Source organism: Nerophis ophidion, linkage group LG17, assembly GCF_033978795.1.
Source record: "Nerophis ophidion isolate RoL-2023_Sa linkage group LG17, RoL_Noph_v1.0, whole genome shotgun sequence".
NCBI classification, from domain to species: Eukaryota; Metazoa; Chordata; class Actinopteri; order Syngnathiformes; family Syngnathidae; genus Nerophis; species Nerophis ophidion.
In genome coordinates this window covers 1324327-1348295 of record NC_084627.1, presented here as the reverse complement: position 1 = coordinate 1348295, position 23969 = coordinate 1324327, and the positions used below count along the sequence as shown (strand labels likewise).

Sequence of the window (23969 nt, the reverse complement as noted above, 5' to 3'; positions counted from 1 at the left end):
TCAAATGATTGAAATCAGCCTCCTCCATTTTGAAAATGATGACAGGGGAAGTGTCACTCGTGTCGTCACGAGTTTGACCCGGCGGTAATACAAAGCATGCGCTAATTATTTTAAAACTTCTTCTCACTCCTGCACTTACCAAAGGCATGCAGTAAAAATTTGAGTGTGATGTAAGCTTGGACCTTAAATCCTACTGAATAGCTCTTAATCTTCTTCCCTCGATGCCATTTCAAATGATTGAAATCAGCTTCCTCCATTTTGAAAATGATGACAGGGGAAGTGTCACTCGTGACGTCACGAGTTTGACCCAGCGGTAATACAAAGCATGCGCTAAGTATTTTAAAACTTCTTCTCACTCCTGCACTTACCAAAGGCATGCGGTAAAAATTTGAGTGTGATGTAAGCTTGGACCTTAAATCCTACTGAATAGCTCTTAATCTTCTTCCCTTGATGCCATTTCAAATGATTGAAATCAGCCTCCTCCATTTTGAAAATGATGACAGGGGAAGTGTCACTCGTGACGTCACGAGTTTGACCCGGCGGTAATACAAAGCATGCGCTAATTATTTTGCGAAGAGAGTTTGACCTGGCAGTAATTCAAAGCAGGCGCATACTATATACCCTGCGGCAATTCAAGGAAATACGGTATATGCTAATTGCTTACTCTAACATAATAGCGTACCAAAAAAAAAACAGAGATTAGAAATGGCAATAAAATTGCTGGAGATCAAGTGGTCATGTTGCGCAAAGAGTAACAGCAACAACCAGCAGGGACAACTGTGTATGATTACCTTATTTCCTTGAATTTCCGCCAGGTATATAGTATGCGCCTGCCTAGAGTTACTGCCGGGTCAAACTCGTTTCGCAAAATAATTTGCACATACTTAGCAATATCGCCGGGTCAGGATTAACGCCGGGTCAAACTAATTTCGCAAAATATTATTTTTATTAGCGCATGTCTAGAATTTCCACCGGGTCAAACTCGTCACGTCACAAGTAACACTTCACCTGTCGTCATTTTCAAAATGGAGGAGGCTGATTTCAATCATTTGAAATCGCATAAAGGGAAGAAGATTAAGAGCTATTCGGTAGGATTTAAGGTCCAAGCTATTGAATATGCTAAAAAGAACCGTAAGCAGCTGTGTTTTATTAATATACCGTAGCTGCGTGTGTCAAATATGAGTCATTAAATGACTCCCGCCTCCTGGTGGTAGAGGGCGCTAGTGATCCTTCTTGCGACTACTCGGCTGCAGAAGAAGTGACAACAAGCAGCAAGAGTGAGCAGCGTGTGTTTATTTTTTCCTCTCGTTTGCACTTTTAACATGGAGGATTACATATCTAAAATAAAACCGTTTTCTAAACTGGACTTTCAATCGAAGCAGGAGGTAATAAAGGAAGATCTCCATCGAGACAGAGAGACTTTTAAAACTGAAGAAAGATAAGGAAGACTTCTATAAACAAGTTATCGATGCTTTTGATCAGAAGGAGCTGCGCATGGACTTCATTCATAAGTAAAGGTAAGATCATGATAACGTTTTTTTTATTAAATGTGCTTTTCATGATGGTATCCTCAAATTTTCAAGCGCAGGCCTAAATTTACCGCATGCCTTTGGTAAGTGCCGGAGTGAGAAGAGGTTTTAAAACAATTAGCGCCCCGGCGGCAACTCAAGGAAATACGGTATGTTGTATATACAGTACGGGCTTCACAGTGGCAGAGGGGTTAGTGCGTCTGCCTCACAATACGAAGGTTCAAATCCAGGCTCGGGATCTTTCTGTGTGGAGTTTGCATGTTCTCCCCGTGACTGCGTGGGTTCCCTCCGGGTACTCCGGCTTCCTCCCACTTCCAAAGACATGCACCTGGGGATAGGTTGATTGGCAACACTAAATTGGCCCTAGTGTGTGAATGTGAGTGTGAATGTTGTCTGTCTATCTGTGTTGGCCCTGCGATGAGGTGGAAACTTGTCCAGGGTGTACCCCACCTTCCGCCCGATTGTAGCTGAGATAGGCGCCAGCGCCCCCCGCGACCCCAAAAGGGAATAAGCGGTAGAAAATGGATGGATGTATATACAGTACAGGCCAAAAGTTTGGACACACCTTCTCCTCATTTAATGCATTTTCTTTATTTTCATGACTATTTACATTTTTTGTTGTCACTGAAGGCATCAAAACTATGAATGAACACATGTGGAGTTATGTACTTCACAAAAAAAAAGGTGAAATAACTGAAAAAATTTTCTGCGATGAGGTGGTGACTTGTCGAGGGTGTACCCGGCCTTCCGCCCGAATGCAGCTGACATAAGCTCCAGCGACCCCCGCCACCCCAAAAGCGACAAGCGGTAGTTTCTTCAAAATAGCCACCCTGTGCTTTGATTACACTCTTGGCATTCTCTCGATGAACTTCAAGCACACCTGTGGAGTGAAAAGCATTTCAGGTGACTACTGCTTGAAGCTCATGGAGAGAATGCCAAGAGTGTGCGAAAAAGTAATCAGAGCAAAGGGTGGCTATGTTGAACAAATAGCCACATATTTATAGTTTTGATGCCTTCAGTGACAATCTACTATGTAAATAGTCATGAAAATAAAGAAAAATCCATTGAATGAGAGTGTGTCGAACTTTTAGCCTGAGCTTTATATATATATATATATATATATATATATATATATATATATATATATATATATATATATATATATATATATATATATATATGGTAAATGTCGCGTGTGGGTTGCATTTTAATGCGGGATCGTTCCTCCAACGCAAACATAGACACTCCGGACAACAACGTAAAGGTAAGAATGATTTAATAACAAAAACACTGGTACAAAAACAGACGAAAATAACAAAAGAAACGCGTGGCGAAAGCACGGAAGCTAATGCTAACACTAGCACAGGATCAGGTAACAAGAAATCTAGTAAATGCCAACGAAACGAAAGGGACCAAGACCGACTGACGGGACAAGGCAGGCTTAAATAAGAAAGTAATTAACAACAACAGGCAGGTGAAAATAATAAGTTACCAAACTAACTCACAAGGTGCACAAACAACAAAGGGAGTCCAAACTAATAGAAATAGCACAAAAACAATGATCCGGACCACGGATCATGACAGTAAATGGGTTATACCTGGATAGCGCTTTTCTACCTTTTTAAGGAACTCATAGCGCTTTGACTATTTCCACATCCACCCATTCACACACTGATGGGGGGAGCTGCCATGCAAGGCGCTAACCAGCACCCATCAGGAGCAAGGGTGAAGTGTCTTGTTCAAGGACACAATGGACGTGACTCGGATGATAGAAGGTGGGGATTGAACCAGGAACCCTCAGGTTGCTAGCACAGCCACTCTCCCAACCGTGCATCCCCGTCCCTATTTATATATATGTATATATATATATATATATATATATATATATACATATATATATATATATATATATATATATATATATATATATATATATATATATATATATATATATAGGTGTGGGAAAAAAATCACAAGACTACTTCATCTCTACAGAACTGTTTCATGAGGGGTTCCCTCAATCATCAGATTTTTTTGTTGTTGTTTTTTTTTTGTTTTGTTTTTTGAAATCTCCTGATGATTGAGGGAACCCCTCATGAAACAGTTCTGTAGAGATGAAGTAGTCTTGTGATTTTTCCCACACAGACATATTGCGCTCTACCACGGTATCGAGCACTATTCTCTGGATAATCCAATCAAGATATATATATATATATATACATATATATATATATATATATATATATATATATATATATATATATATATATATATATATATATAGGTTGAAAAGGATTTGGAAATCCTTGCATTTTGTTTTTATTTACCCTTTACACAACGTGCCAACTTCATTGGTTTTGGGTTTTGTAAAAAAAAAACTAATCAAAGATACTGCAAAACACAGTTATGCAGTGCTAAAATAAATAAACTGACAAAATAATAATAAAGAATATATATGTTTTTCAATAAACTGTCATTAAAATTAATAAATGATAAATAAATGGGTTGTACTTGTATAGCGCTGTTCTACCTTCAAGGTACTCAAAGCGCTTTGACACTACTTCCACATTTACCCATTCACACACTGATGGAGGGAGCTGCCATGCAAGGCGCCAACCAGCACCCATCAGGAGCAAGGGTGAAGTGTCTTGCTCAGGACACAACGGACGTGACGAGGTTGGTACTAGGTGGGATTTGAACCAGGGACCCTCGGGTTGCGCACGGCCACTCTCCCACTGCACCACGCCGTCCCTTTTTATTTAGAATTAAAGTGCAAATGACAAAAAAAAAGGCTTTACCACTTTAATCATCATTTTGCACTTAAGAAACTTGACTTTAGCGCCACACTTGTATTGTCATTACCGCCCCTTGTGGTGGAAATGTGTATTACTACTGAGTACACAGAAAGAGGTATTGTTTTCGGCACTCATACGTAAAATTTGCCAGTGTATATAATTTCATGATTAATGCCATCATTTTCTGTGATTAATCGCACAGGATGGACCGCTCGCCTGTATCGGTTGGGGACATCTCTACGCTGCTGATCCGCTTGAGATGGTTTCCTGTGGACGGGACTCTCACTGCTGTCTTGGAGCCACTATGGATTGAACTTTCACAGTATCATGTTAGACCCGCTCGACATCCATTGCTTTCGGTCCCCTAGAGGGGGGGGGTTGCCCACATCTGAGGTCCTCTCCAAGGTTTCTCATAGTCAGCATTGTCGCTGGCGTCCCACTGAATGTGAATTCTCCCTGCCCACTGGGTGTGAGTTTTCCTTGCCCTTTTGTGGGTTCTTCCGAGGATGTTGTAGTCGTAATGATTTGTGCAGTCCTTTGAGACATTTGTGATTTGGGGCTATAGAAATAAATATTGATTGATTGATTGATTAAGCATATACATCACAGCTATGTGAGATTATAAAGTGGGGCTGGAGTTCACTGATGGACGTAAACGTGGCTAAATGAAGAGAAGCATCACAAAATGCCCGTAATTGTATTGTCAGCATTCATTACTGCTACCCTTAAAAAGGCCATATTTCTAATGTAGTTCTGTATGAGATGCATTGGAAAGTGAAAAAAAAACACAGCAAAAAAATGTGTTTTAAATCAGGTCCAATCCCCAAACCCCCCTATGGCTGGCTGGTTGGAGGACTTGGTGGGTTAAGGCCATGGGGGAGGGGTCCCCACTGAGCGGCGCGCCTACTGATGCCATGCCAGATGCAAACCCACTAATCTCTCCTCCCCGGATTATCAACTCTGGATTACAGGCCCTCTCTGCCAGTCCATTGTGGATTCCTCACAGTGGATAGTCCACCCCCCCCCCCCCCACACACACACACACACAGCGCCTTATATGTATCATACAACACATCATATAAAGGATACATATAGGATAATATAATGTTAACATCAATGACACATTCATGGTAGTTTATACTATCTTGGTCTATTACTAGATGTTTTTTTTTTAAAAGAACAAATATCTAAAATAATTATTTTTTTATAATGTAATTGTATTTATTTTTTTAATTGTATTATATATCCTAAAATTACTATAGTATTATAAAAATAAAACACATTTAATATATAAATGTATCCAAGTGTTCCACTGGCAACTAAATCCTTTTATAAGTGTATTTTATGTTTTGAATCTCATTATATTTACATTTAGAATAATATTTAATGTAATCTATATTTTATAATCTATTTATTTGAATACATTTAAAACAATTTGCAGTTATTTCCTACACTCCAGTTTTGTATAGTTTCACTGCACCTTTTTTTTTTACCAACCCCATTTTATTTTATTTTTATATTATTATATTATACATTTTTGTAGTATGTTTATATTTTTGATTATTAAAACGTATTATTTTAAATATTTTTTTAACCTTGATTTGTTCATTTTATGTTATTTTCAATTATTTTCTATACAGTACCTCATCTACATGTTTTCTTTTTATTTATTTTTTTAACCATTTCTTTCATAATTATTATTTGAAATCTTTTACACCAGCTTCTATCCATCCATCCATTTTCTACTACCGCTTAGTCACTTTCGGGGTCGCGGGGGGCCGGGGGGGCGCTGGCGCCTATCTCAGCTACAATCGGGCGGAAGGTGGGGTACACCCTGGACAAGTCGCCACCTCATCGCAGGGCCAACACACTCACATTCACAGACTAGGGCCAATCAACCTATCCCCAGGTGCATGTCAGCTTCCTTTTTTTTAAAAACGCAATCAAAAACAATATTTGCTTTCCTTTTTATAGAGGAAAAACTGACCGAGCCCAATAAAGTGATGTGTGTCTTGCAGATTGCGTTCTACTGTCAGATAATTGGATCATGTCACAGCCGTGTGAGAACCGGTGGCACTGATTTCTTCAGAACCGGATTACAAATGTGCTCGTCTCCTGATGGACTCCGTTGGTCCGAGGGCCATCTGGACCGCGCCACCAGGGAAGGACAGTTCATTACCCCACAAGACAAGCCCTCCACCTAATGAAAGAGCCCTGGCCAGAGCTGTATTAAATCACACACACACACACACACACACACACACACACACACACACAGTAGTAAGCTGCTCACGCTGTCCTCATCCCTGCAGTGGGTCAGTGGCACAGCAGACAGTTCAGTCAAGCTGCAAGTTGTTGAAATACTGTTAATGACATCACCACTATGTCGGCTGTCACACCACACACACTCTCACACACACACACACACACACACACACACGCACACACACACACACACACACACACACACGTTATTGTATTTGTTACCTTCTTGAGACCCGAGGAAAATGCCTCCCTCTTTAGGACCACCCTTTCTAGATATATAAAGATTTGTATTTACAACATTAATAATATATACATACTATGCATATACAAACAAGAATGTGTTGGAATTTCACAAGAAAAAGGTCACAATTTCGCAAGAAAAACATAAAATTTTGGCGGTACTATAATAAAAGTCGTCATTTTACTTAAAACAGGGGTATCCAAAATGCGGCCCGGGGGACATTTGCGGCCCGCAGGTCATTTTAAAAAAACTTTGGCAAAAAATTAAAGACATTCATTCATTCATTTTCTACCGCTTATTCCCTTTTGGGGTCGCGGGGGGCGCTGGCGCCTATCTCAGCTACAATCGGGCGGAAGGCGGGGTACACCCTGGACAAGTCGCCACCTCATCGCAGGGCCAACACAGATAGACAGACAACATTCACACTCACATTCACACACTAAGGCCAATTTAGTGTTGCCAATCAACATATCCACCGGTGCATGTCTTTGGAGGTGGGAGGAAGCCGGAGTACCCGGAGGGAACCCACGCATTCACGGGGAGAACATGCAAACTCCACACAGAAAGATCCCGAGCCTGGATTTGAACCCAGGACTGCAGGAACTTCGTATTGTGAGGCAGACGCACTACACCCTCTGCCACCGTGAATCCCTATTAAAGACATAAAAAGTGTTATAAAAGAGGAAACAGGTGAAATGTAACAAGAACATGTTGCAATGTTTACTCTAATAACACAAAGCTGCCATGCAGGCTGTTTCTTTCTTAAAAAAAAAATTAAAAAAAATAGTGAATCAAAATCAATTATGAATTATTGACCAATTCAAGGCTCCAATTACGTCACATTAAATATTCCACTTTTAGATATTTTTTGAGGCAAATGTTGGATATTTTGTGTTTGCCATATCAAAAACTGAGCTGTTTTTTTTTTTTTAAAGAATGGCCTAAAACGAACAAACAAAAAAACATAAACAAAAAAAAACAACTTATAACTGACAGATAGATCGGAAGTTGATCTCGAGACCATTGTATTAAAAGTAAACAGTAAAAAAAAAAAGTATAATTTATTTTTTAACACTTTTATGAGTAGGACCCTTTTGGATCAGAGTGTTTTGTTTTTAAGTGTCATTGCACAAAAAATAATAGTGAATTAAAATCAATGCTGTTATGAATTGTTGACCTTTTTCCGGCTCCAATTACTATATAATCTCAAACATTCTACTTAAAAATGTTATTGGGTGAAAATATTGCATATTTTGTGTTTTTTTCAATAAAAAACATTTTTTTTTTTAATACCAAAAAAGCATACAACTTCAATCTTTAAAAACGTCATATTGACAGATTGACCTAATGTTGATCTAGAGATTTAAAACTTTAATTATTATAAAAATAATAATACTGAATAATGACACATTTTTAACATTTTATTTTTACCAAAACCCTTTAGGGTCCCCGGGATCAAGCCTGAGTGGAGGTCTAAATGTATATTTTTTATACATATATTGGATTGTTTTTTTTTTAAATAAATGGCCCCCGCTTGCTTTGATTATTCAGTGTGCGGCCCTCAGTGGAAAAAGTTTGGACACCCCTGACTTAATGCAAGTCGAAATTTTACAAGAAAAACTGAACATTTGTGCAATATTACGATAAAAAGTGGAATTTTACTCAATAACAGTCGCAATTTTTCAAAAGAAGCTTAAAATTTGGGCAATTTTATGAAAAGAGTCGTCATTTTACTCCACAAAAGTCCCAATTTTATAAGAAAACTAAAAAAAATTGTTAATATTATCATAATCATTGCAGTTTCACTTGGCAAAATTATGGTAAAAGTCATCATTCCATTTAAAAAATGTCACCATTTTACAAGAACGACAAAAAAAAATGGCAAAATTGTGATAAAGTCAGAATTTTATATGACAAAATTTTGCATTAAAGAGGAATAATTTTACATAAAAGAATAATTTTACGAGAAAATATTGCAATATTACAGAAACGAAAATATGAGAAATTGTTCTCAATTTTATACATTGTGAGAAAAAGACTTGCTTTTTAAAAAGTTCTTTAGTTTTTTGTAATTTCTTTTTAATCTTCATTATTTACTTCAACTTATTACAGTATGTCTCTATACTAATATTTCTTTTTTTATTTGTATTACTTTTGACCAAAAGGGGGCGCATTACTATTTCTTACACACACTTGTTATTACATATGTTGGCCAGAAGGGGAGCGCTTCAAATGTTTACACACACTTGTTATTTCATATGTTGACCAGAGGGGGAGCACTTTTAAAACCGACACCAGTCAATTTGAAAAATCCCTCCTTTTTGGCACCGCCCTCATTGTGACAGATTTCACCACCAGGGGTGCAAATGAGATCTCTATTTTTTGTTTTTTGTAACGTGTTTAAGGGGGATGACAAATGAGTCACGGACCACAGATGGCCTCTGTGCCGTACTTTGGACAACCCAGCTGTAGAAGCTAACTGTTGATGGCCGCTATAGTCTTAGTATTGTAGTCTATTTGTTCATCCTATGGTCACTTTTAGGACGCGTGTTGTCTTACGTCAGCACCAGAAGTCGTAAAATCGGCTGTTCACCTGGCCATTTTTTTTTTCAGGGACGAATAGGGAAGTCCTTCTTTAGCTTCCGTCTTGTTTTAGCATATATGCCTTTGCACCTGTCAATGTTTACTTTTGGACGCGCATTAAATCAACAACAACAAAAAATCCTGGCTTTGGAGCAATGTTCACGAATTCTAGTATTTGGCTCTCTGTTAGATGCAATGGTTTTCTGTATTGGGACCATGATTTTGGTCCTAACTTGTGAGGCGGTATAGCTCGGTCGGTATAGTGGCCGTGCCAGCAACTTGAGGGTTAAAGGTTCGATCCCCGCTTCCGCCATTCTACTCACTGCCTTTGTGTCCTTGGGCAAGACACTTTACCTACCTGCTCCCAGTGCCACCCACACTGGTTTAAATGTAACTTGGGTTTCACTATGTAAAAGTGCTTTGAGTCACTAGAGAAAAGCGCTATATAAATATAATTTACTTCATTTCAAGGTACTTTTCCTTGTTGATGTCTCAAGAAGGGTAGAACTACAAGACAATACACAACACACACACACATTTTTGTACTGTCCGCTTAAGATGAGTAAAGAGTGTTTTCGAAGGCGTGCAGACAAAATTATGCAACGGATGGATCGCTATTTGTTTGATTATGTTGCAGGACAACATAAAAATGACTACAATAATTGTTAGAGGGAAAGATAAATGCAGCAAAGTGCAGAGACATCCTGGAGGAAAACCATCGCATCCCACCTAACCTGATGGAGCTTGAGAGGTGCTGCAAAGAGGAATGGGCCAAACTGCTTAGTATAGGGACGGCGTGGCGAGGGTCCCTGGTTCAATTCCCACCTAGTACCAACCTCGTCACGTCCGTTGTGTCCTGAGCAAGACACTTCACCCTTGCTCCTGATGGGTGCTGGTTGGCGCCTTGCATGGCAGCTCCCTCCATCAGTGTGTGAATGTGTGTGTGAATGGGTAAATGTGGAAGTAATGTCAAAGCGCTTTGAGTACCTTGAAGGTAGAAAAGCGCTATACAAGTACAACCCATTTATTTATATTTATATAATTGCTGCCGGTGCATCAACAAAGTATTGAGCAAAGGATGTCAATACTAATGCATGTCATTCCTTACTTTTTATTTTTATTAAATTTGGACGAAATAAAAAATAAAAAATTGTCATTATGGGGTATTGTGTGCAGAATTTTGAGGACAAAAATGACTTTTTTCCATTTCGGTATGAGGCTGTAACACAACAAAATGTGGGGAAAGTGAAGGGCCGGGAATACTTTCCTGTACGTTTTGGTGCAGATTCAGTGAGGTGAAGTGAATTATATTTATATAGCGCTTTTCTCTAGTGACTCGAAGCGCTTTACATAGTGAAACCCAATATCTAAGTTACATTTAAACCAGTGTGGGTGGCACTGGGAGCAGGTGGGTAAAGTGTCTTGCCCAAGGACACAAACGGCAGTGACTAGGATGGCGGAAGCGGGAATCGAACCTGCAACCCTCAAGTTGCTGGCACGGCCGCTCTACCAACCGAGCTATGCCGCCCCATAGCTCGGTTCAGCAAAATTAAACTTTTAAAATTTTTTTCATATTTTACTTGACTTTCTGAAAAAAAATACATGTGTATAGCTTTTCTCTAAATAGCTGGACAAAGTGAGAAGTATGGATTTTATCTGCTGCTTTTTTCTCTTTTTTTTTTGTGGAGGAGGCGTGACGTTGAAAAAAACAAGTTCAAGGTCTGGAGAACAAAAGCAGGAAGATGGCAAGGAAGAATACACACACACACACACACACACACACACACACACACACACACACAATCCAAGTTTTTGATCATGACTTGTGGGGACCAATCCAATCCAATCCACTTTATTTATATAGCACATTTAAACAACAATAACGTTTCCAAAGTGCTGCACAGCCATGTTAAAAACAATATTATGCTCCACCAATGACTGAATAAAACAAAAAATTAATAAAAATAAAACCAATAAAAACAATATAAAAACAAATATGATTAAAAACTATTTTAAAGGGTAAAATCAATTAAAACAGTAAAATAGAAATCAAAGTGTATAAAAAACACAGAGGACAACAGAGGACAGAGGACCACACAACTCACGTAGTGTTAAAAGCCAAAGAATAAAAGCGGGTCTTAAGACGAGACTTAAAACACTCCACTGTGGAAGCAGTTTGAACATGGAGGGGCAGAGTGTTCCAAGGCTTAGGGCCGACCACAGGGAAGGCCCTGTCTCCCTTGGTCTTAAGTCTGGTCTTGGGCACCACGAGCTGGAACTGGCTTTCGGACCTCAGAGCGCGCGTAGGAATGTAAATTTGGATGAGGTCCGAGATATATTGAGGTGCCAGTCCATGTAAAGATTTAAAAACAAACAGCAATGTTTTAAAATAAATTCTAAAATGAACAGGGAGCCAGTGCAAACTCTGAAGAATTGAGGTTATATGCTGGCGTTTCCTGGCCCCTGTTAAAAGTCGTGCTGCCGCGTTCTGGACTAACTGCAACCGGGAGAGAGCTTTTTGGCTAATGCCAGCATAAAGTGCATTTGCAGTAGTCCAGGCCAAAGGTTAAAAGATAAAAACGGTTTAACCTTTACTAAAAGACAAAGGTGATAAAAACACGATTTTAAAACGCCATTGACTTGTTTGTCTAGTTTAAAATGGCTGTCTATAGTGACGCCAAGGCTGGTGACTTTGGGACGCACATCATTTTGCAATGGTCCCAAGTTAGTGAGGGCCGGACCAATAACTAAAATTTCCGTTTCTCCCTCATTCATTATTAAAAAATTCTGGGCTAACCAAGCCTTGACGTCACATAGACAGTTAAGAAGGGGTGTAAGGGGGCCGTGGCTTTTTGAAATCGGCATATAAATTTGGCAGTCATCTGCATAAAAGTGATAAAACACTCCATGTTTCTTAAAAATATCTCCAAGAGGGAGGAGATAAAGAGCGAACAGGATGGGGCCTAACATAGATCCCTGGGGGACACCACAGTAAAGCGGGGCAGAAGAGGAGGTGGCGTCCCCCAGCCTGACAGAGAAGGACCTCTCAGACAGGTCAGATCTGAACCAATCTAACGCAGTCCCCCTGACACCCACACAGTCTCTCAGGCGGTCTAAAAGAATTGTGTGGTCGACTGTGTCAAAGCCAGCTGTAAGATCTAAAAGCACTAAAATGGCAGAGCTGCCAGAATCAGACATTAAAAGCAAGTCATTAAAAACCTTTAAAAGTGCAGATTCAGTACTGTGCAAAGCTTTGTATCCAGACTGAAATGGATCTAAAGTGCTATTTTCATCTAAAAAAGGCTGCAGTTGGGACCACCCTTTCTACAGGTTGTGGAGGCATAAAAAAAAAAATGAAGTAAAATGGTCACTGCCCAGTTAGCTCAGACACGTCTTTAAATCTCTGGATTGATGAAGTAATGTGCTGATCATACTTACTGGGGACCCTGGGGAAAAATAGTTATTATGGTTCATGGGGACCAAATTTAAATAATTTTGCATAATTCACACAAATTTGTACGTAACTACTGTGTGAGGACCATTTAAAAAAAAAAATTCAAATTAAATACGACATGATCCTCAGGAAGTTTCACCACTTAAATGTTAAAGCAAATCCTGCATCTTCTGTGACATTAATGAAAACTGCTATTTAGCAGTAATGAAGTAGTCTGCAACTCCAACTACCATACATAGAAGGAATGGAAAATTCTGAATGTGAACCATACTTTAAGGTAATAATGTTTTATAATCATGCTGTATGAAAATGTCCTCCTAAGGAACACTAAACCAGATTCAGTTTTTGGAAAAATACATTAGGTTTAACTAAGGATGGATACTAGAGATGCGAGGATAGGCAATTATATCATCCGCATCCGCATCACCAAAGTCGTCATCCACCTGCCGTCCACCCGAACCAACATTTAATCAGGACCGTACCCGCCCGCCAACCGCCCGCTGAAATACATCAGACGTTGTCCGCCTTTACCACTCACAGAGCTATTTAAACCTGTCTCACAGAGTAATGATGACAATTGCAGACGCTAACGTTCCCGCGACTATCCAAAAGCGTTCATCCTGATGACAAGAATATGGACGTGCTGTGTAGACATCGCCTTTGACACCTTCAACAACATGTACGAACCGATTCTTTGTCCGGCAACAAGTTGAGTGCAGCTTCCGCAATTACACGTTCAAGATTGGGTGAGACAGAGTACACTGATGGTTGTGTTAGGAACAACTTTAGCACTCTTACTAATATGCGCCACACTGTGAACCCACACCCAACAAGATTGACAAACACATTTCGGGAGAACATCCTCACAGTAACACAACATAAACGCAACACAACAAATACCCATAATCCTTTGTATCCGTGACCAATACCTGAATATATTTTACACCCCCAATCCAATCAATCAATCCAATCCACTTTATTTATATAGCACATTTAAACAACAATAACGTTTCCAAAGTGCTGCACAGCCATGTTAAAAACAATATTATGCTCCACCAATGACTGAATAAAACAAAAAATGAATAAAAATAAAACCAATAAAAACAATATAAAAACAAATATGATTAAAAACTATTTTAAAGGGTAAAATCAATTAAAACAGTAAAATAAAAAATCAAAGTGTATAAAAAACACAGAGGACAACAGAGGACAGAGGACCACACAACTCACGTAGTGTTAAAAGCCAAAGAATAAAAGTGGGGCTTAAGACGAGACTTAAAACACTCCACTGTGGAAGCAGTTTGAACATGGAGCGGCAGAGTGTTCCAGAGCTTAGGGCCGCCCCCAACCCCGCCCACCTTACCGACACACGGGGGGGTTGCTGCTAGCGGGGTGTATAAAATAGTCAGGAAGTGTCATGAATACAAAGGATTATGGGTATTTGTTGTGTTGCGTTTATGTTGTGTTACTGTGAGGATGTTCTCCCGAAATGTGTTTGTCGTTCTTAATTGGTGTGGCTTCACAGCGTGGCGCATATTACTAAGAGTGTTAAAAATGTTTATATCACAACCATTAGTGTACTCTGTGTCACCCAGTATGCCTTGCAGTCGTGTGTGTGTTGCCGCGGAAGCCACACACAACACGATGCTGGACTGACAAGCAGATCGTACATGTTGTTGTAGGCGACAAAGCCAATGGCTTCATAGCACGCCCTAATACTTATTATCTGGGTGACTACCGGCAGTTATTCAGGAGAATAATAGCGTCTCCTATTGTCTTCTTCGCTTTATGACACGGGTCTTAAACGGCACTTTGAAAGGCAAAGGATACCGATCACAGAACCATGCATATCAAATATTTCCGGATGGTTCAACCGCCACCCGCCCGAATCTAATTAAAATCTATTTTTTCGTCATGTCAACCGGTTTATCCGCGGACGAGACCACAAACCGCGCATCTCTCATGGATACCATACAGAATCACAGTACTATTAATGTTTTATGGGCCAAAGCTTAAAAATCTCTTAGGCATCTTCAGAATGGTTCTGACTATCATTTAAAAAGGTTTCCCTTCAGGAGACTGTTTTTTTTTGTGCCCATACCGTCAGAGGTCCCCTAACGGTGACTGTGTAAACAGAGCGATGTCCCCACTAAGTCAGCATTGCCAGAACACACACACACTCACACACACACACACACACACACACACAGTTCTGCAATGATAATTGTGTGAAAAGCTGCAAATTGAATTGAGAATGTCTTACAAATTCCATGAACTGGAACTGAATTTGAATAGACGTTGTAAAACAAGAAGTAGAAATGAAACTGACAATTCAAACTGAAACTGAAACTCCATTAAATTCCAATTGACAACTTCTGTATTCTCACACTTCTCAACCAAACTGTTTCAAAGTCAAAATGCTAGACTTTTTCATGACACGCTAACTAACTATAAGAATATTTACATGCTATATGTTAGCGTGTTTTCATTTTAGGCAATTTTGTAAACAAAAAAATTTGTAAGTTGAAGATATGGGTATGAAGCACAGGATCAACTTTTCAGGCCTGTTCAATAGCGCAAGTTTAACCCTTGTGTGGTGTTCAGGTCTGTGGGGCCAGTTTGAATTTTTTATTAAAATAAAAATCAAACAATAATTAATTTTTCAAACTGAGACTAACTGACTTTGGCTCATTTTCTGTGAAGAACATATATCAGAATACATATTTAATGACCACACACCATACACACCCCCTACACATTTATATTACATATAAGATGTCCTGGTCCACTGGACCCGGGGCTAAAAGAAGTGTGGAAATTGATGTTCTGTGTAACCCCCCCCACACACACACACACATACACGTACACACACACACACCAGGCCTAGGCAGCAAGGAGGACAGAGTGTAAGTACATAGAACATCAGAGGGACAAATGTGCGAGAAAATGAGAGCAGACAGTGTTGACAAACAATGTTGCAACCTTGTGTGGGAACCGCAGGTGCAGAAGCACAAAAGAAGAATCCCTGTGGGATGCAGAAACTGGCAGAGAACTTTTCCGTGCAACGTTCATATTGTTGTTACTCAGCCAGCGTTTGTGGGTCTGATGGACCCGTTGCATTTTCTGGCTTTTAATGCCTCACAATCCAACACTTTTATGTTTAAATACTGAACAGATTTTTATTGGGATAAGGTAAACATATGTTCAGTATTTTAACATAAAAGGGCTGGATTGTGAGGCATTAAAAGCCAGAAAATGCAACGGGTCCATCAGACCCACAAACGCTGGCTGAGTAACAACAATGCAAGCATTACACAAGGTTTAAACACGATGGGATGAATGTTCCTCTTGAGCTAAACACGCATTTATTGACAATTTCATGAGGATGACCAAGAATGAAATGCGTGAGTGTGACACATCTGACGTGGGAAGAAAGGTTTCTGACTCCCTTTTCCCAGATGGGGATCACATGGCATCCAGCATCCTAATCCTCCCGCACTCCCAATCTGCCGCTGCGTTCCCGTCCGTGTAAAAAGCTGCAACATATACGTCTACACGTACGGGAAAGTGGGGCAGATACGGCCACGGAGGTGAAAGGTCACCACGGAACACAACTGATATCATTCAGTATGGGAATGTGCTTTGTGTTTTTATCTGTTTACATTTTTAAATGGATCTCCGCCTCATGTGGACTCTTTCCAATCTCCCCACAAATAGGTCAAAACCTCACTCCCAGGGAGGGTTTTTGTGGGAGGCGGCATGTTTAAAAGTGCATCATGGTCGATCTCAATGTGGGGCGCTGGTGTCGGTGGGAAAAGGTGTCTTATCGGTAAAAGTGCAACATTTCGTCGTCAGATCGGTGTCACGGCATCAAGGCAGCATGTGCTCCTGCTTTTATGGGTCACGTGACAATTATAGCAGGGGGAAACTATTTTAGCAATTGCATGCGCAAATCAGGATGGATGGATGTATAAATGGGTTGGATGATAAGCTTTAGGTGTGGATGGATTTGAATGGATCTGGACATGTTTGTGGATGATGACGGATGCTTGAGATATGGCAGTATGTGACACTTGGACACAAGGCTGGATGGCTGGACGTTGGATGCAGGATCTGATGGATGGGCGTAGCATTGATGGTTGGTTGGATACGTACAGCGTGTGCATGATCGACCAACCATTAATGGTTGGTTGGAAAGCTACGTTTGCAATCATGGATGATGGGCCACGTGCTGGATGGACAATGCATTGGTGGTTGGATGCATGCATGAATGGATGTTGAGATGCATGGGTGGTTGGATGTTGAGATGCATGTACAGTATGCATACAGCTGAGACAAAGTTGGTTGGATGTATGTTGTATTATTGGTTGGTTGGATGGCTACATGTGCATTAATGGATGATGGGACGCATGCTGGATGGATGATGCATGGGTGGTTGGATGCATGCATGCATGCGTGGGTGGATGTTGAGATGCAAGTACAGTATGCATAGAGCTGAGACAAGGTTGGTTGGATGCATGTTGCATTATTGGTTGGTTGGGTGGCTACATGTGCATTCATGGATGACGGGCCGCATGCTGGATGGATGATGCATGGGTGGTTGCATGCATGCATGGATGTTGAGATGCAAGTACAGTATGCATAGAGTGGAGACAAGGTTGGTTGGTTGGATGCATGTTGCATTATTGGTTGGTTGGATGGATGGCTACATGTGCATTCATGGATGATGGGACGCATGCTGGATGGATGATACATGGGTGGTTGGATGTTGAGATGCATGTACAGTATGCATACAGCCGAGACAAGGTTGGTTGGATGCATGTTGCATTATTGGTTGGTTGGATGGCTAAATGTGCATTCATGGATGATGGAACACATGCTGGATGGATGATGCATGGGTGGTTGGATGCATGCATGGATGGATGTTGAGATGCAAATACAGTATGCATAGAGCTGAGACAAGGTTGATTGGTTGGATGCATGTTGCATTATTGGTTGGTTGGATGGCTACATGTGCATTCATGGATGGTGGGACGCATGCTGGATGGATGATGCATGGGTGGTTGGATGCATGCATGCAAGCGTGGATGGATGTTGAGATGCAAGTACAGTATGCATAGAGCTGAGACAAGGTTGGTTGGATGCATGTTGCATTATTGGTTGGTTGGATGGCTACATGTGCATTCATGGATGACGGGCCGCATGCTGGATGGACGATGCATGGGTGGTTGCATGCATGCATGGATGTTGAGACGCAAGTACAGTATGCATGGAGCTGGGACAAGGTTGGTTGGATGCATGTTGCATTATTGGTTGAATGGCTACATGTGCATTCATGGATGACAGGACGCATGCTGGATGGATGATGCATGGGTGGTTGGATGTTGAGTTGCATGTACAGTATGCATACAGCTGAGACGAGGTTGGTTGGATGCATGTTGCATTATTGGTTGGTTGGATGGCTACATGTGCATTTGTGGATGGTGGGACACATGCTGGATGGATGATGTATGGGTGGTTGGATGCATGCATGGATGGATGTTGAGATGCATGAGTGGTTGGATGTTGAGATGCATGTACAGTATGCATAGAGCTGAGATGAGGTTGGCTGGATGCATGTTGCATTATTGGTTGGTTGGATGGCTACATGTGCATTCATGGATGATGGGACGCATGCTGGATGGATGATGCATTGGTGGTTGGATGCATGCATGTTGAGATCAAAGTACAGTATGCATAGAGCTGAGACAAGGTTGGTTGGATGCATGTTGCATTATTGGTTGGTTGAATGGCTACATGTGCATTCATGGATGGTGGGACGCATGCTGGATGGATGATGCATGCATGCATGGATGTTGAGATGCAAGTACAGTATGCATAGAGTGGAGACAAGGTTGGTTGGATGCATGTTGCATTATTGGTTGGTTGGATGGATGGCTACATGTGCATTCATGGATGATGGGACGCATGCTGGATGGATGATGCATGGGTGGTTGGATGTTGAGATGCAAGTACAGTATGCATACAGCCGAGCCAAGGTTGGTTGGATGCATGTTGCATTATTGGTTGGTTGGATGGCTACATGTGCATTCATGGATGGTGGGACGCATGCATGGGTGGATGATGCATGCATGGATGGATGTTGAGATGCAAGTACAGTATGCATAGAGTGGAGACAAGGTTGGTTGGATGCATGTTGCATTATTGGTTGGTTGGATGGATGGCTACATGTGCATTCATGGATGATGGGACGCATGCTGGATGGATGATGCATGGGTGGTTGGATGTTGAGATGCAAGTACAGTATGCATACAGCCGAGCCAAGGTTGGTTGGATGCATGTTGCATTATTGGTTGGTTGGATGGCTACATGTGCATTCATGGATGGTGGGACGCATGCTGGATGGATGATGCATGCATGGATGGATGTTGAGATGCAAGTACAGTATGCATAGAGTGGAGACAAGGTTGGTTGGATGCATGTTGCATTATTGGTTGGTTGGATGGATGGCTACATGTGCATTCATGGATGATGGGACGCATGCTGGATGGATGATGCATGGGTGGTTGGATGTTGAGATGCAAGTACAGTATGCATACAGCCGAGCCAAGGTTGGTTGGATGCATGTTGCATTATTGGTTGGTTGGATGGCTACATGTGCATTCATGGATGGTGGGACGCATGCATGGGTGGATGATGCATGCATGGATGGATGTTGAGATGCAAGTACAGTATGCATAGAGTGGAGACAAGGTTGGTTGGATGCATGTTGCATTATTGGTTGGTTGGATGGATGGCTACATGTGCATTCATGGATGATGGGACGCATGCTGGATGGATGATGCATGGGTGGTTGGATGTTGAGATGCAAGTACAGTATGCATACAGCCGAGCCAAGGTTGGTTGGATGCATGTTGCATTATTGGTTGGTTGGATGGCTACATGTGCATTCATGGATGGTGGGACGCATGCTGGATGGATGATGCATGCATGGATGGATGTTGAGATGCAAGTACAGTATGCATAGAGTGGAGACAAGGTTGGTTGGATGCATGTTGCATTATTGGTTGGTTGGATGGATGGCTACATGTGCATTCATGGATGATGGGACGCATGCTGGATGGATGATGCATGGGTGGTTGGATGTTGAGATGCAAGTACAGTATGCATACAGCCGAGCCAAGGTTGGTTGGATGCATGTTGCATTATTGGTTGGTTGGATGGCTACATGTGCATTCATGGATGGTGGGACGCATGCATGGGTGGATGATGCATGCATGGATGGATGTTGAGATGCAAGTACAGTATGCATAGAGTGGAGACAAGGTTGGTTGGATGCATGTTGCATTATTGGTTGGTTGGATGGATGGCTACATGTGCATTCATGGATGATGGGACGCATGCTGGATGGATGATGCATGGGTGGTTGGATGTTGAGATGCAAGTACAGTATGCATACAGCCGAGCCAAGGTTGGTTGGATGCATGTTGAGTTATTGGTTGCTTGGATGGCTACATGTGCATTCATGGATGGTGGGACACATGCTGGATGGATGATGTATGGGTGGTTGGATGCATGCATGGATGGATGTTGAGATGCATGTACAGTATGCATAGATCTGAGACAAGGTTGGTTGGATGCATGTTGCATTATTGGTTGGTTGGATGATGGGACACATGCTGGTTGGATGTACGTACAGTATGCATAGAGTGGAGACAAGGTATGCATGTTGCACACACGTCTGAAAGTTGGTATCGGCTCCTCTAAAAGGGTGCCTGTATCGATAAGAAGCGGCAAAAGTGCGGGGGACTCACGTGAAGACGAAGAAGAGTGACGTGGCCGCCACCAGCAGGAAGGCGGCCGTGCACACGGGAATGAAAGCGGACGCTTTGAGGGAGTCGGAGCCGCTGGCGGGCATCCTGTCCGGTGCGCTCACTGCCGTGTCATAGCGGCGGGGAGAAGACCGAGCACGTCCTCGCTAGTCCGACCGTGGAAAAGTCCCTGGAAGAAGAAGAGAAGCATGTTCGAGTAAAAAAAAAAAAAAAAGAATGTGGGAGGAAGAGGAGGAGGAGGAAGCGCGCATCCCGTCCTGAGAGTGCCTGCAGGGCAGTGAGAGCTGGCAGCTTCGCTTCATCCCAAAGGTGGAGCTTTCACTCGTGGGTGACGTGGAAGTCCGCCACAGCACACTGAATGGGCGAGAGGTGACTTAAAAAAAAAAAAAAAAATTGTATGTTTTATACAACTCTAACACAAAGTATGTCTACTTTCCAACAATACAACTTTATGAGCATCTTTGAAGGAACAGATCACGTAAAAAGTCTCGGCTTCGATCATTATGTTTAAAAACATTCAAACATTCTCATTTCAAATCATTTTCTAGTATAAAACACTTCTAAAACACCACTTTTATGCCATTTACATTCTATATGAACATTGCACCTGCCTTACTAATCCTGTTGTATTTTAGCTGACCACTGGAGGGCGACAAAAACCACTTGTATATTCTATATCAGTGTTTCTCACCCTTTTTTGAGCCGAGGCACATTTTTTTTCATTGAAAAAATGTGGAGGTACACCACCAGCAGAAATCATTCAAAAAAAAATGAAACTCAGCAGCAGATATTGCCAGTAAAAAGTTGTTCATGTATGCCACGGGTGTCAAACTCTGGCCCGCGGGCCAAATCTGGCCCACCGTGTAATTTAATTTGGCCCTTGAGGCAATATCAATTTAGCATTAGATCTTATAAAGCGTCGGTGCCGCTGTAACACCGCATTCACCGCTAATACTCATACTTGCCAACCCTCCTAATTTTCCCGGTAGACTCCCGAAGTTCAGTGCCCCTCCTGAAAATCTCCCGGGGCAACCATTCTCCCGAATTTCTACCGATTTCCACCTGGACAACTATATTAAGGGCGTGCATTTAGGCACTGCCTTTAGCGTTCTCTACAACCTGTCGTCACGTCCGCTTTTCCTCCATACTAACAGCGTGTCACATAATATTTGTGGCTTTTACACACACACACACACACGCACACAAGTGAATGCAAGGCATATTTGGTCAACAGCCATACAGGTCACACTGAGGGTGGCTGTATAAACAACTTTAGCACTGTTACAAATATGCGCCACACTGTGAAGCCACACCAAACAAGAATGACAAACACATTTCGGGTGAACATCCGCACCGTAACACAACAGAACAAATACCCAAAACCCCTTGCAGCACTAACTCTTCCGGGAAACTTCCAGCAAACTGACCAATAATTAACGTTTTATTCATGCATTTTCTCTTCCCACGTCAAGGCTTGAATTTTTGGTTAATTCATTATTGTTATTTAATTTTCAAATTTATTATTAGCCTGTGGAAAACATTTGATATTTACCTCAGAAAATTGCAAATATAAAAAAAGGCATACAATGTTTTTTAATGCAAAACTTGTTTGGGTCCCTGTTAAAAGGTTAATTTGTTCAACCTCTGTTTAAAATGTTGGCCCACTCTGTATTTGAGTTTGACACCCCTGATGTAAAGGTTGGATATGAATTCAAACCATAGTCAACCATGCATGACGATAGCTCTCCCGTCCAAAGGCAAAACCCAGTAACTCAATTTTGGTCAAAACTGAGCTGATAATAATTTTGGAGTTCCTAGGTGATATGCTTTACATTAGTGTATGCGATATTGTAATTATTTCCGTAAGTAAGCTGTTACGCGCATGGCAGGACCTAGCAACTAACACATAACCGCGTAGATACAACAGAAAAACCTAGTATCTCGAGGGACCAATCAGAGCTTCTTTGTCAGTCGCCTTATTGTCTTTAATGAGACATTTGCACGAATGGGGGCCGACGGTCAACCTGATTATGTGATATTATGGCACGAGGGGATATTTGGAAGATTAAATGTATTGTTCTTGATTCTCCCCCCTTGCATACTCTTTTGGGCAGATAACTGTGGAGGTCAAAATAAAAACTGGACGGCCAATGTGCAAACACAGAATGGGGCCCACCCGAGATTGTGAGAAAATATCTGGAGAAAGCAGATTCAATCCATGGCTCAATCGGCAAGAAAATGAAAGCTCAAGAAAACATCTAAACATTTGATGACTTTGTAGATCTTTGTAAGACCGCATCAAGATAAGATTGTTTTTCCTTTTTTTTGTCTAAATCAGCTAGAAGTGAGTTACTAGGTTTTGCCTTTGGACGGGAGAGCTCTTGTCTCAAAGTCATCGCGTCGTAACTTATTCGGAGTTTTTTGGGTGTCTTCCTGTGTGTAGTCTTTTACTTCTTGTCTGGACGCTCCAATTTTGGTGGCTTTTCCTGTTTCGTTGTAAAAGTTTCATGTCTTCCTTCAGCGCTATTCGCCGCACCTGCTTTGTTTTCGCGATCAAGTATATTTCAGTCGATTTTAACCTTCTTTGCAGATTGTCATGTCATGTTCGGATGTATTTTGTGGACGCCGTCTGCTCCACAGTAAGTCTTTGCTGTCGTCCAGCATTTTTGTGTTTTGTTTACTTTGCAGCCAGTTCAGTTTTAGTTTCGTTTAGCCTTCCCTAAGCTTCAATGCCTTTTCTTAGCGGCACTTGCGTTTCATTTATTTTGGTTTAAGCATTAAATACCTTTTTACCTGCAAATTGTCAAGTTCCCGATATCTACAAAGCAATTAGCTTCCCGCTGCCACCTACTGATAAGGAAGAGTATTGCACGGTTACTCTGCCGAGCTCTAGACAGCACCGACACTCAACAACAACGGCAAATTTGCAGACTTTAATTACTGGAGCCTATCCCAGCTGCACTCGGGCGGAAGACGGCGTACAGCCTGGACAAGTCACCACCTCATCGCAGGGCCAACACAACCCAAATAGGTGAAATTACATAACCTCCCACGGCACACCAGACTGTATTTGAAAAACACTGTTCTATATGACATTTTAAAGACGTTGGAAAACGACAGTTTTAGCACCTGATGCTTAAAATATCAAGTCAAAGATCGTCTACAACAAAAATATTCTGAAGTATTTAGGAACCAACAACTTTTATACTATGGGACTGTTTAAGGCCTGCTGCAAAAACAGTCATAATCCTAAACACTTTTTAAGGACCT

General features: G+C 41.4%; 1 protein-coding gene across 1 annotated transcript in view; it reads right to left on the bottom strand.

The window, feature by feature from the left end:
* The window catches only part of zdhhc8a (zinc finger DHHC-type palmitoyltransferase 8a), a 37245-nt gene extending 16262 nt beyond the window's left edge, over positions 1-20983 (bottom strand). The window contains exon 1 of the mRNA XM_061875692.1: positions 20682-20983. Coding sequence (XP_061731676.1) covers positions 20682-20785 — 104 coding nt within the window. The 5' untranslated portion in view covers positions 20786-20983. The remainder of the gene's footprint in view (positions 1-20681) is intronic.
* Between the last annotated feature and the right edge of the window lie 2986 nt (positions 20984-23969).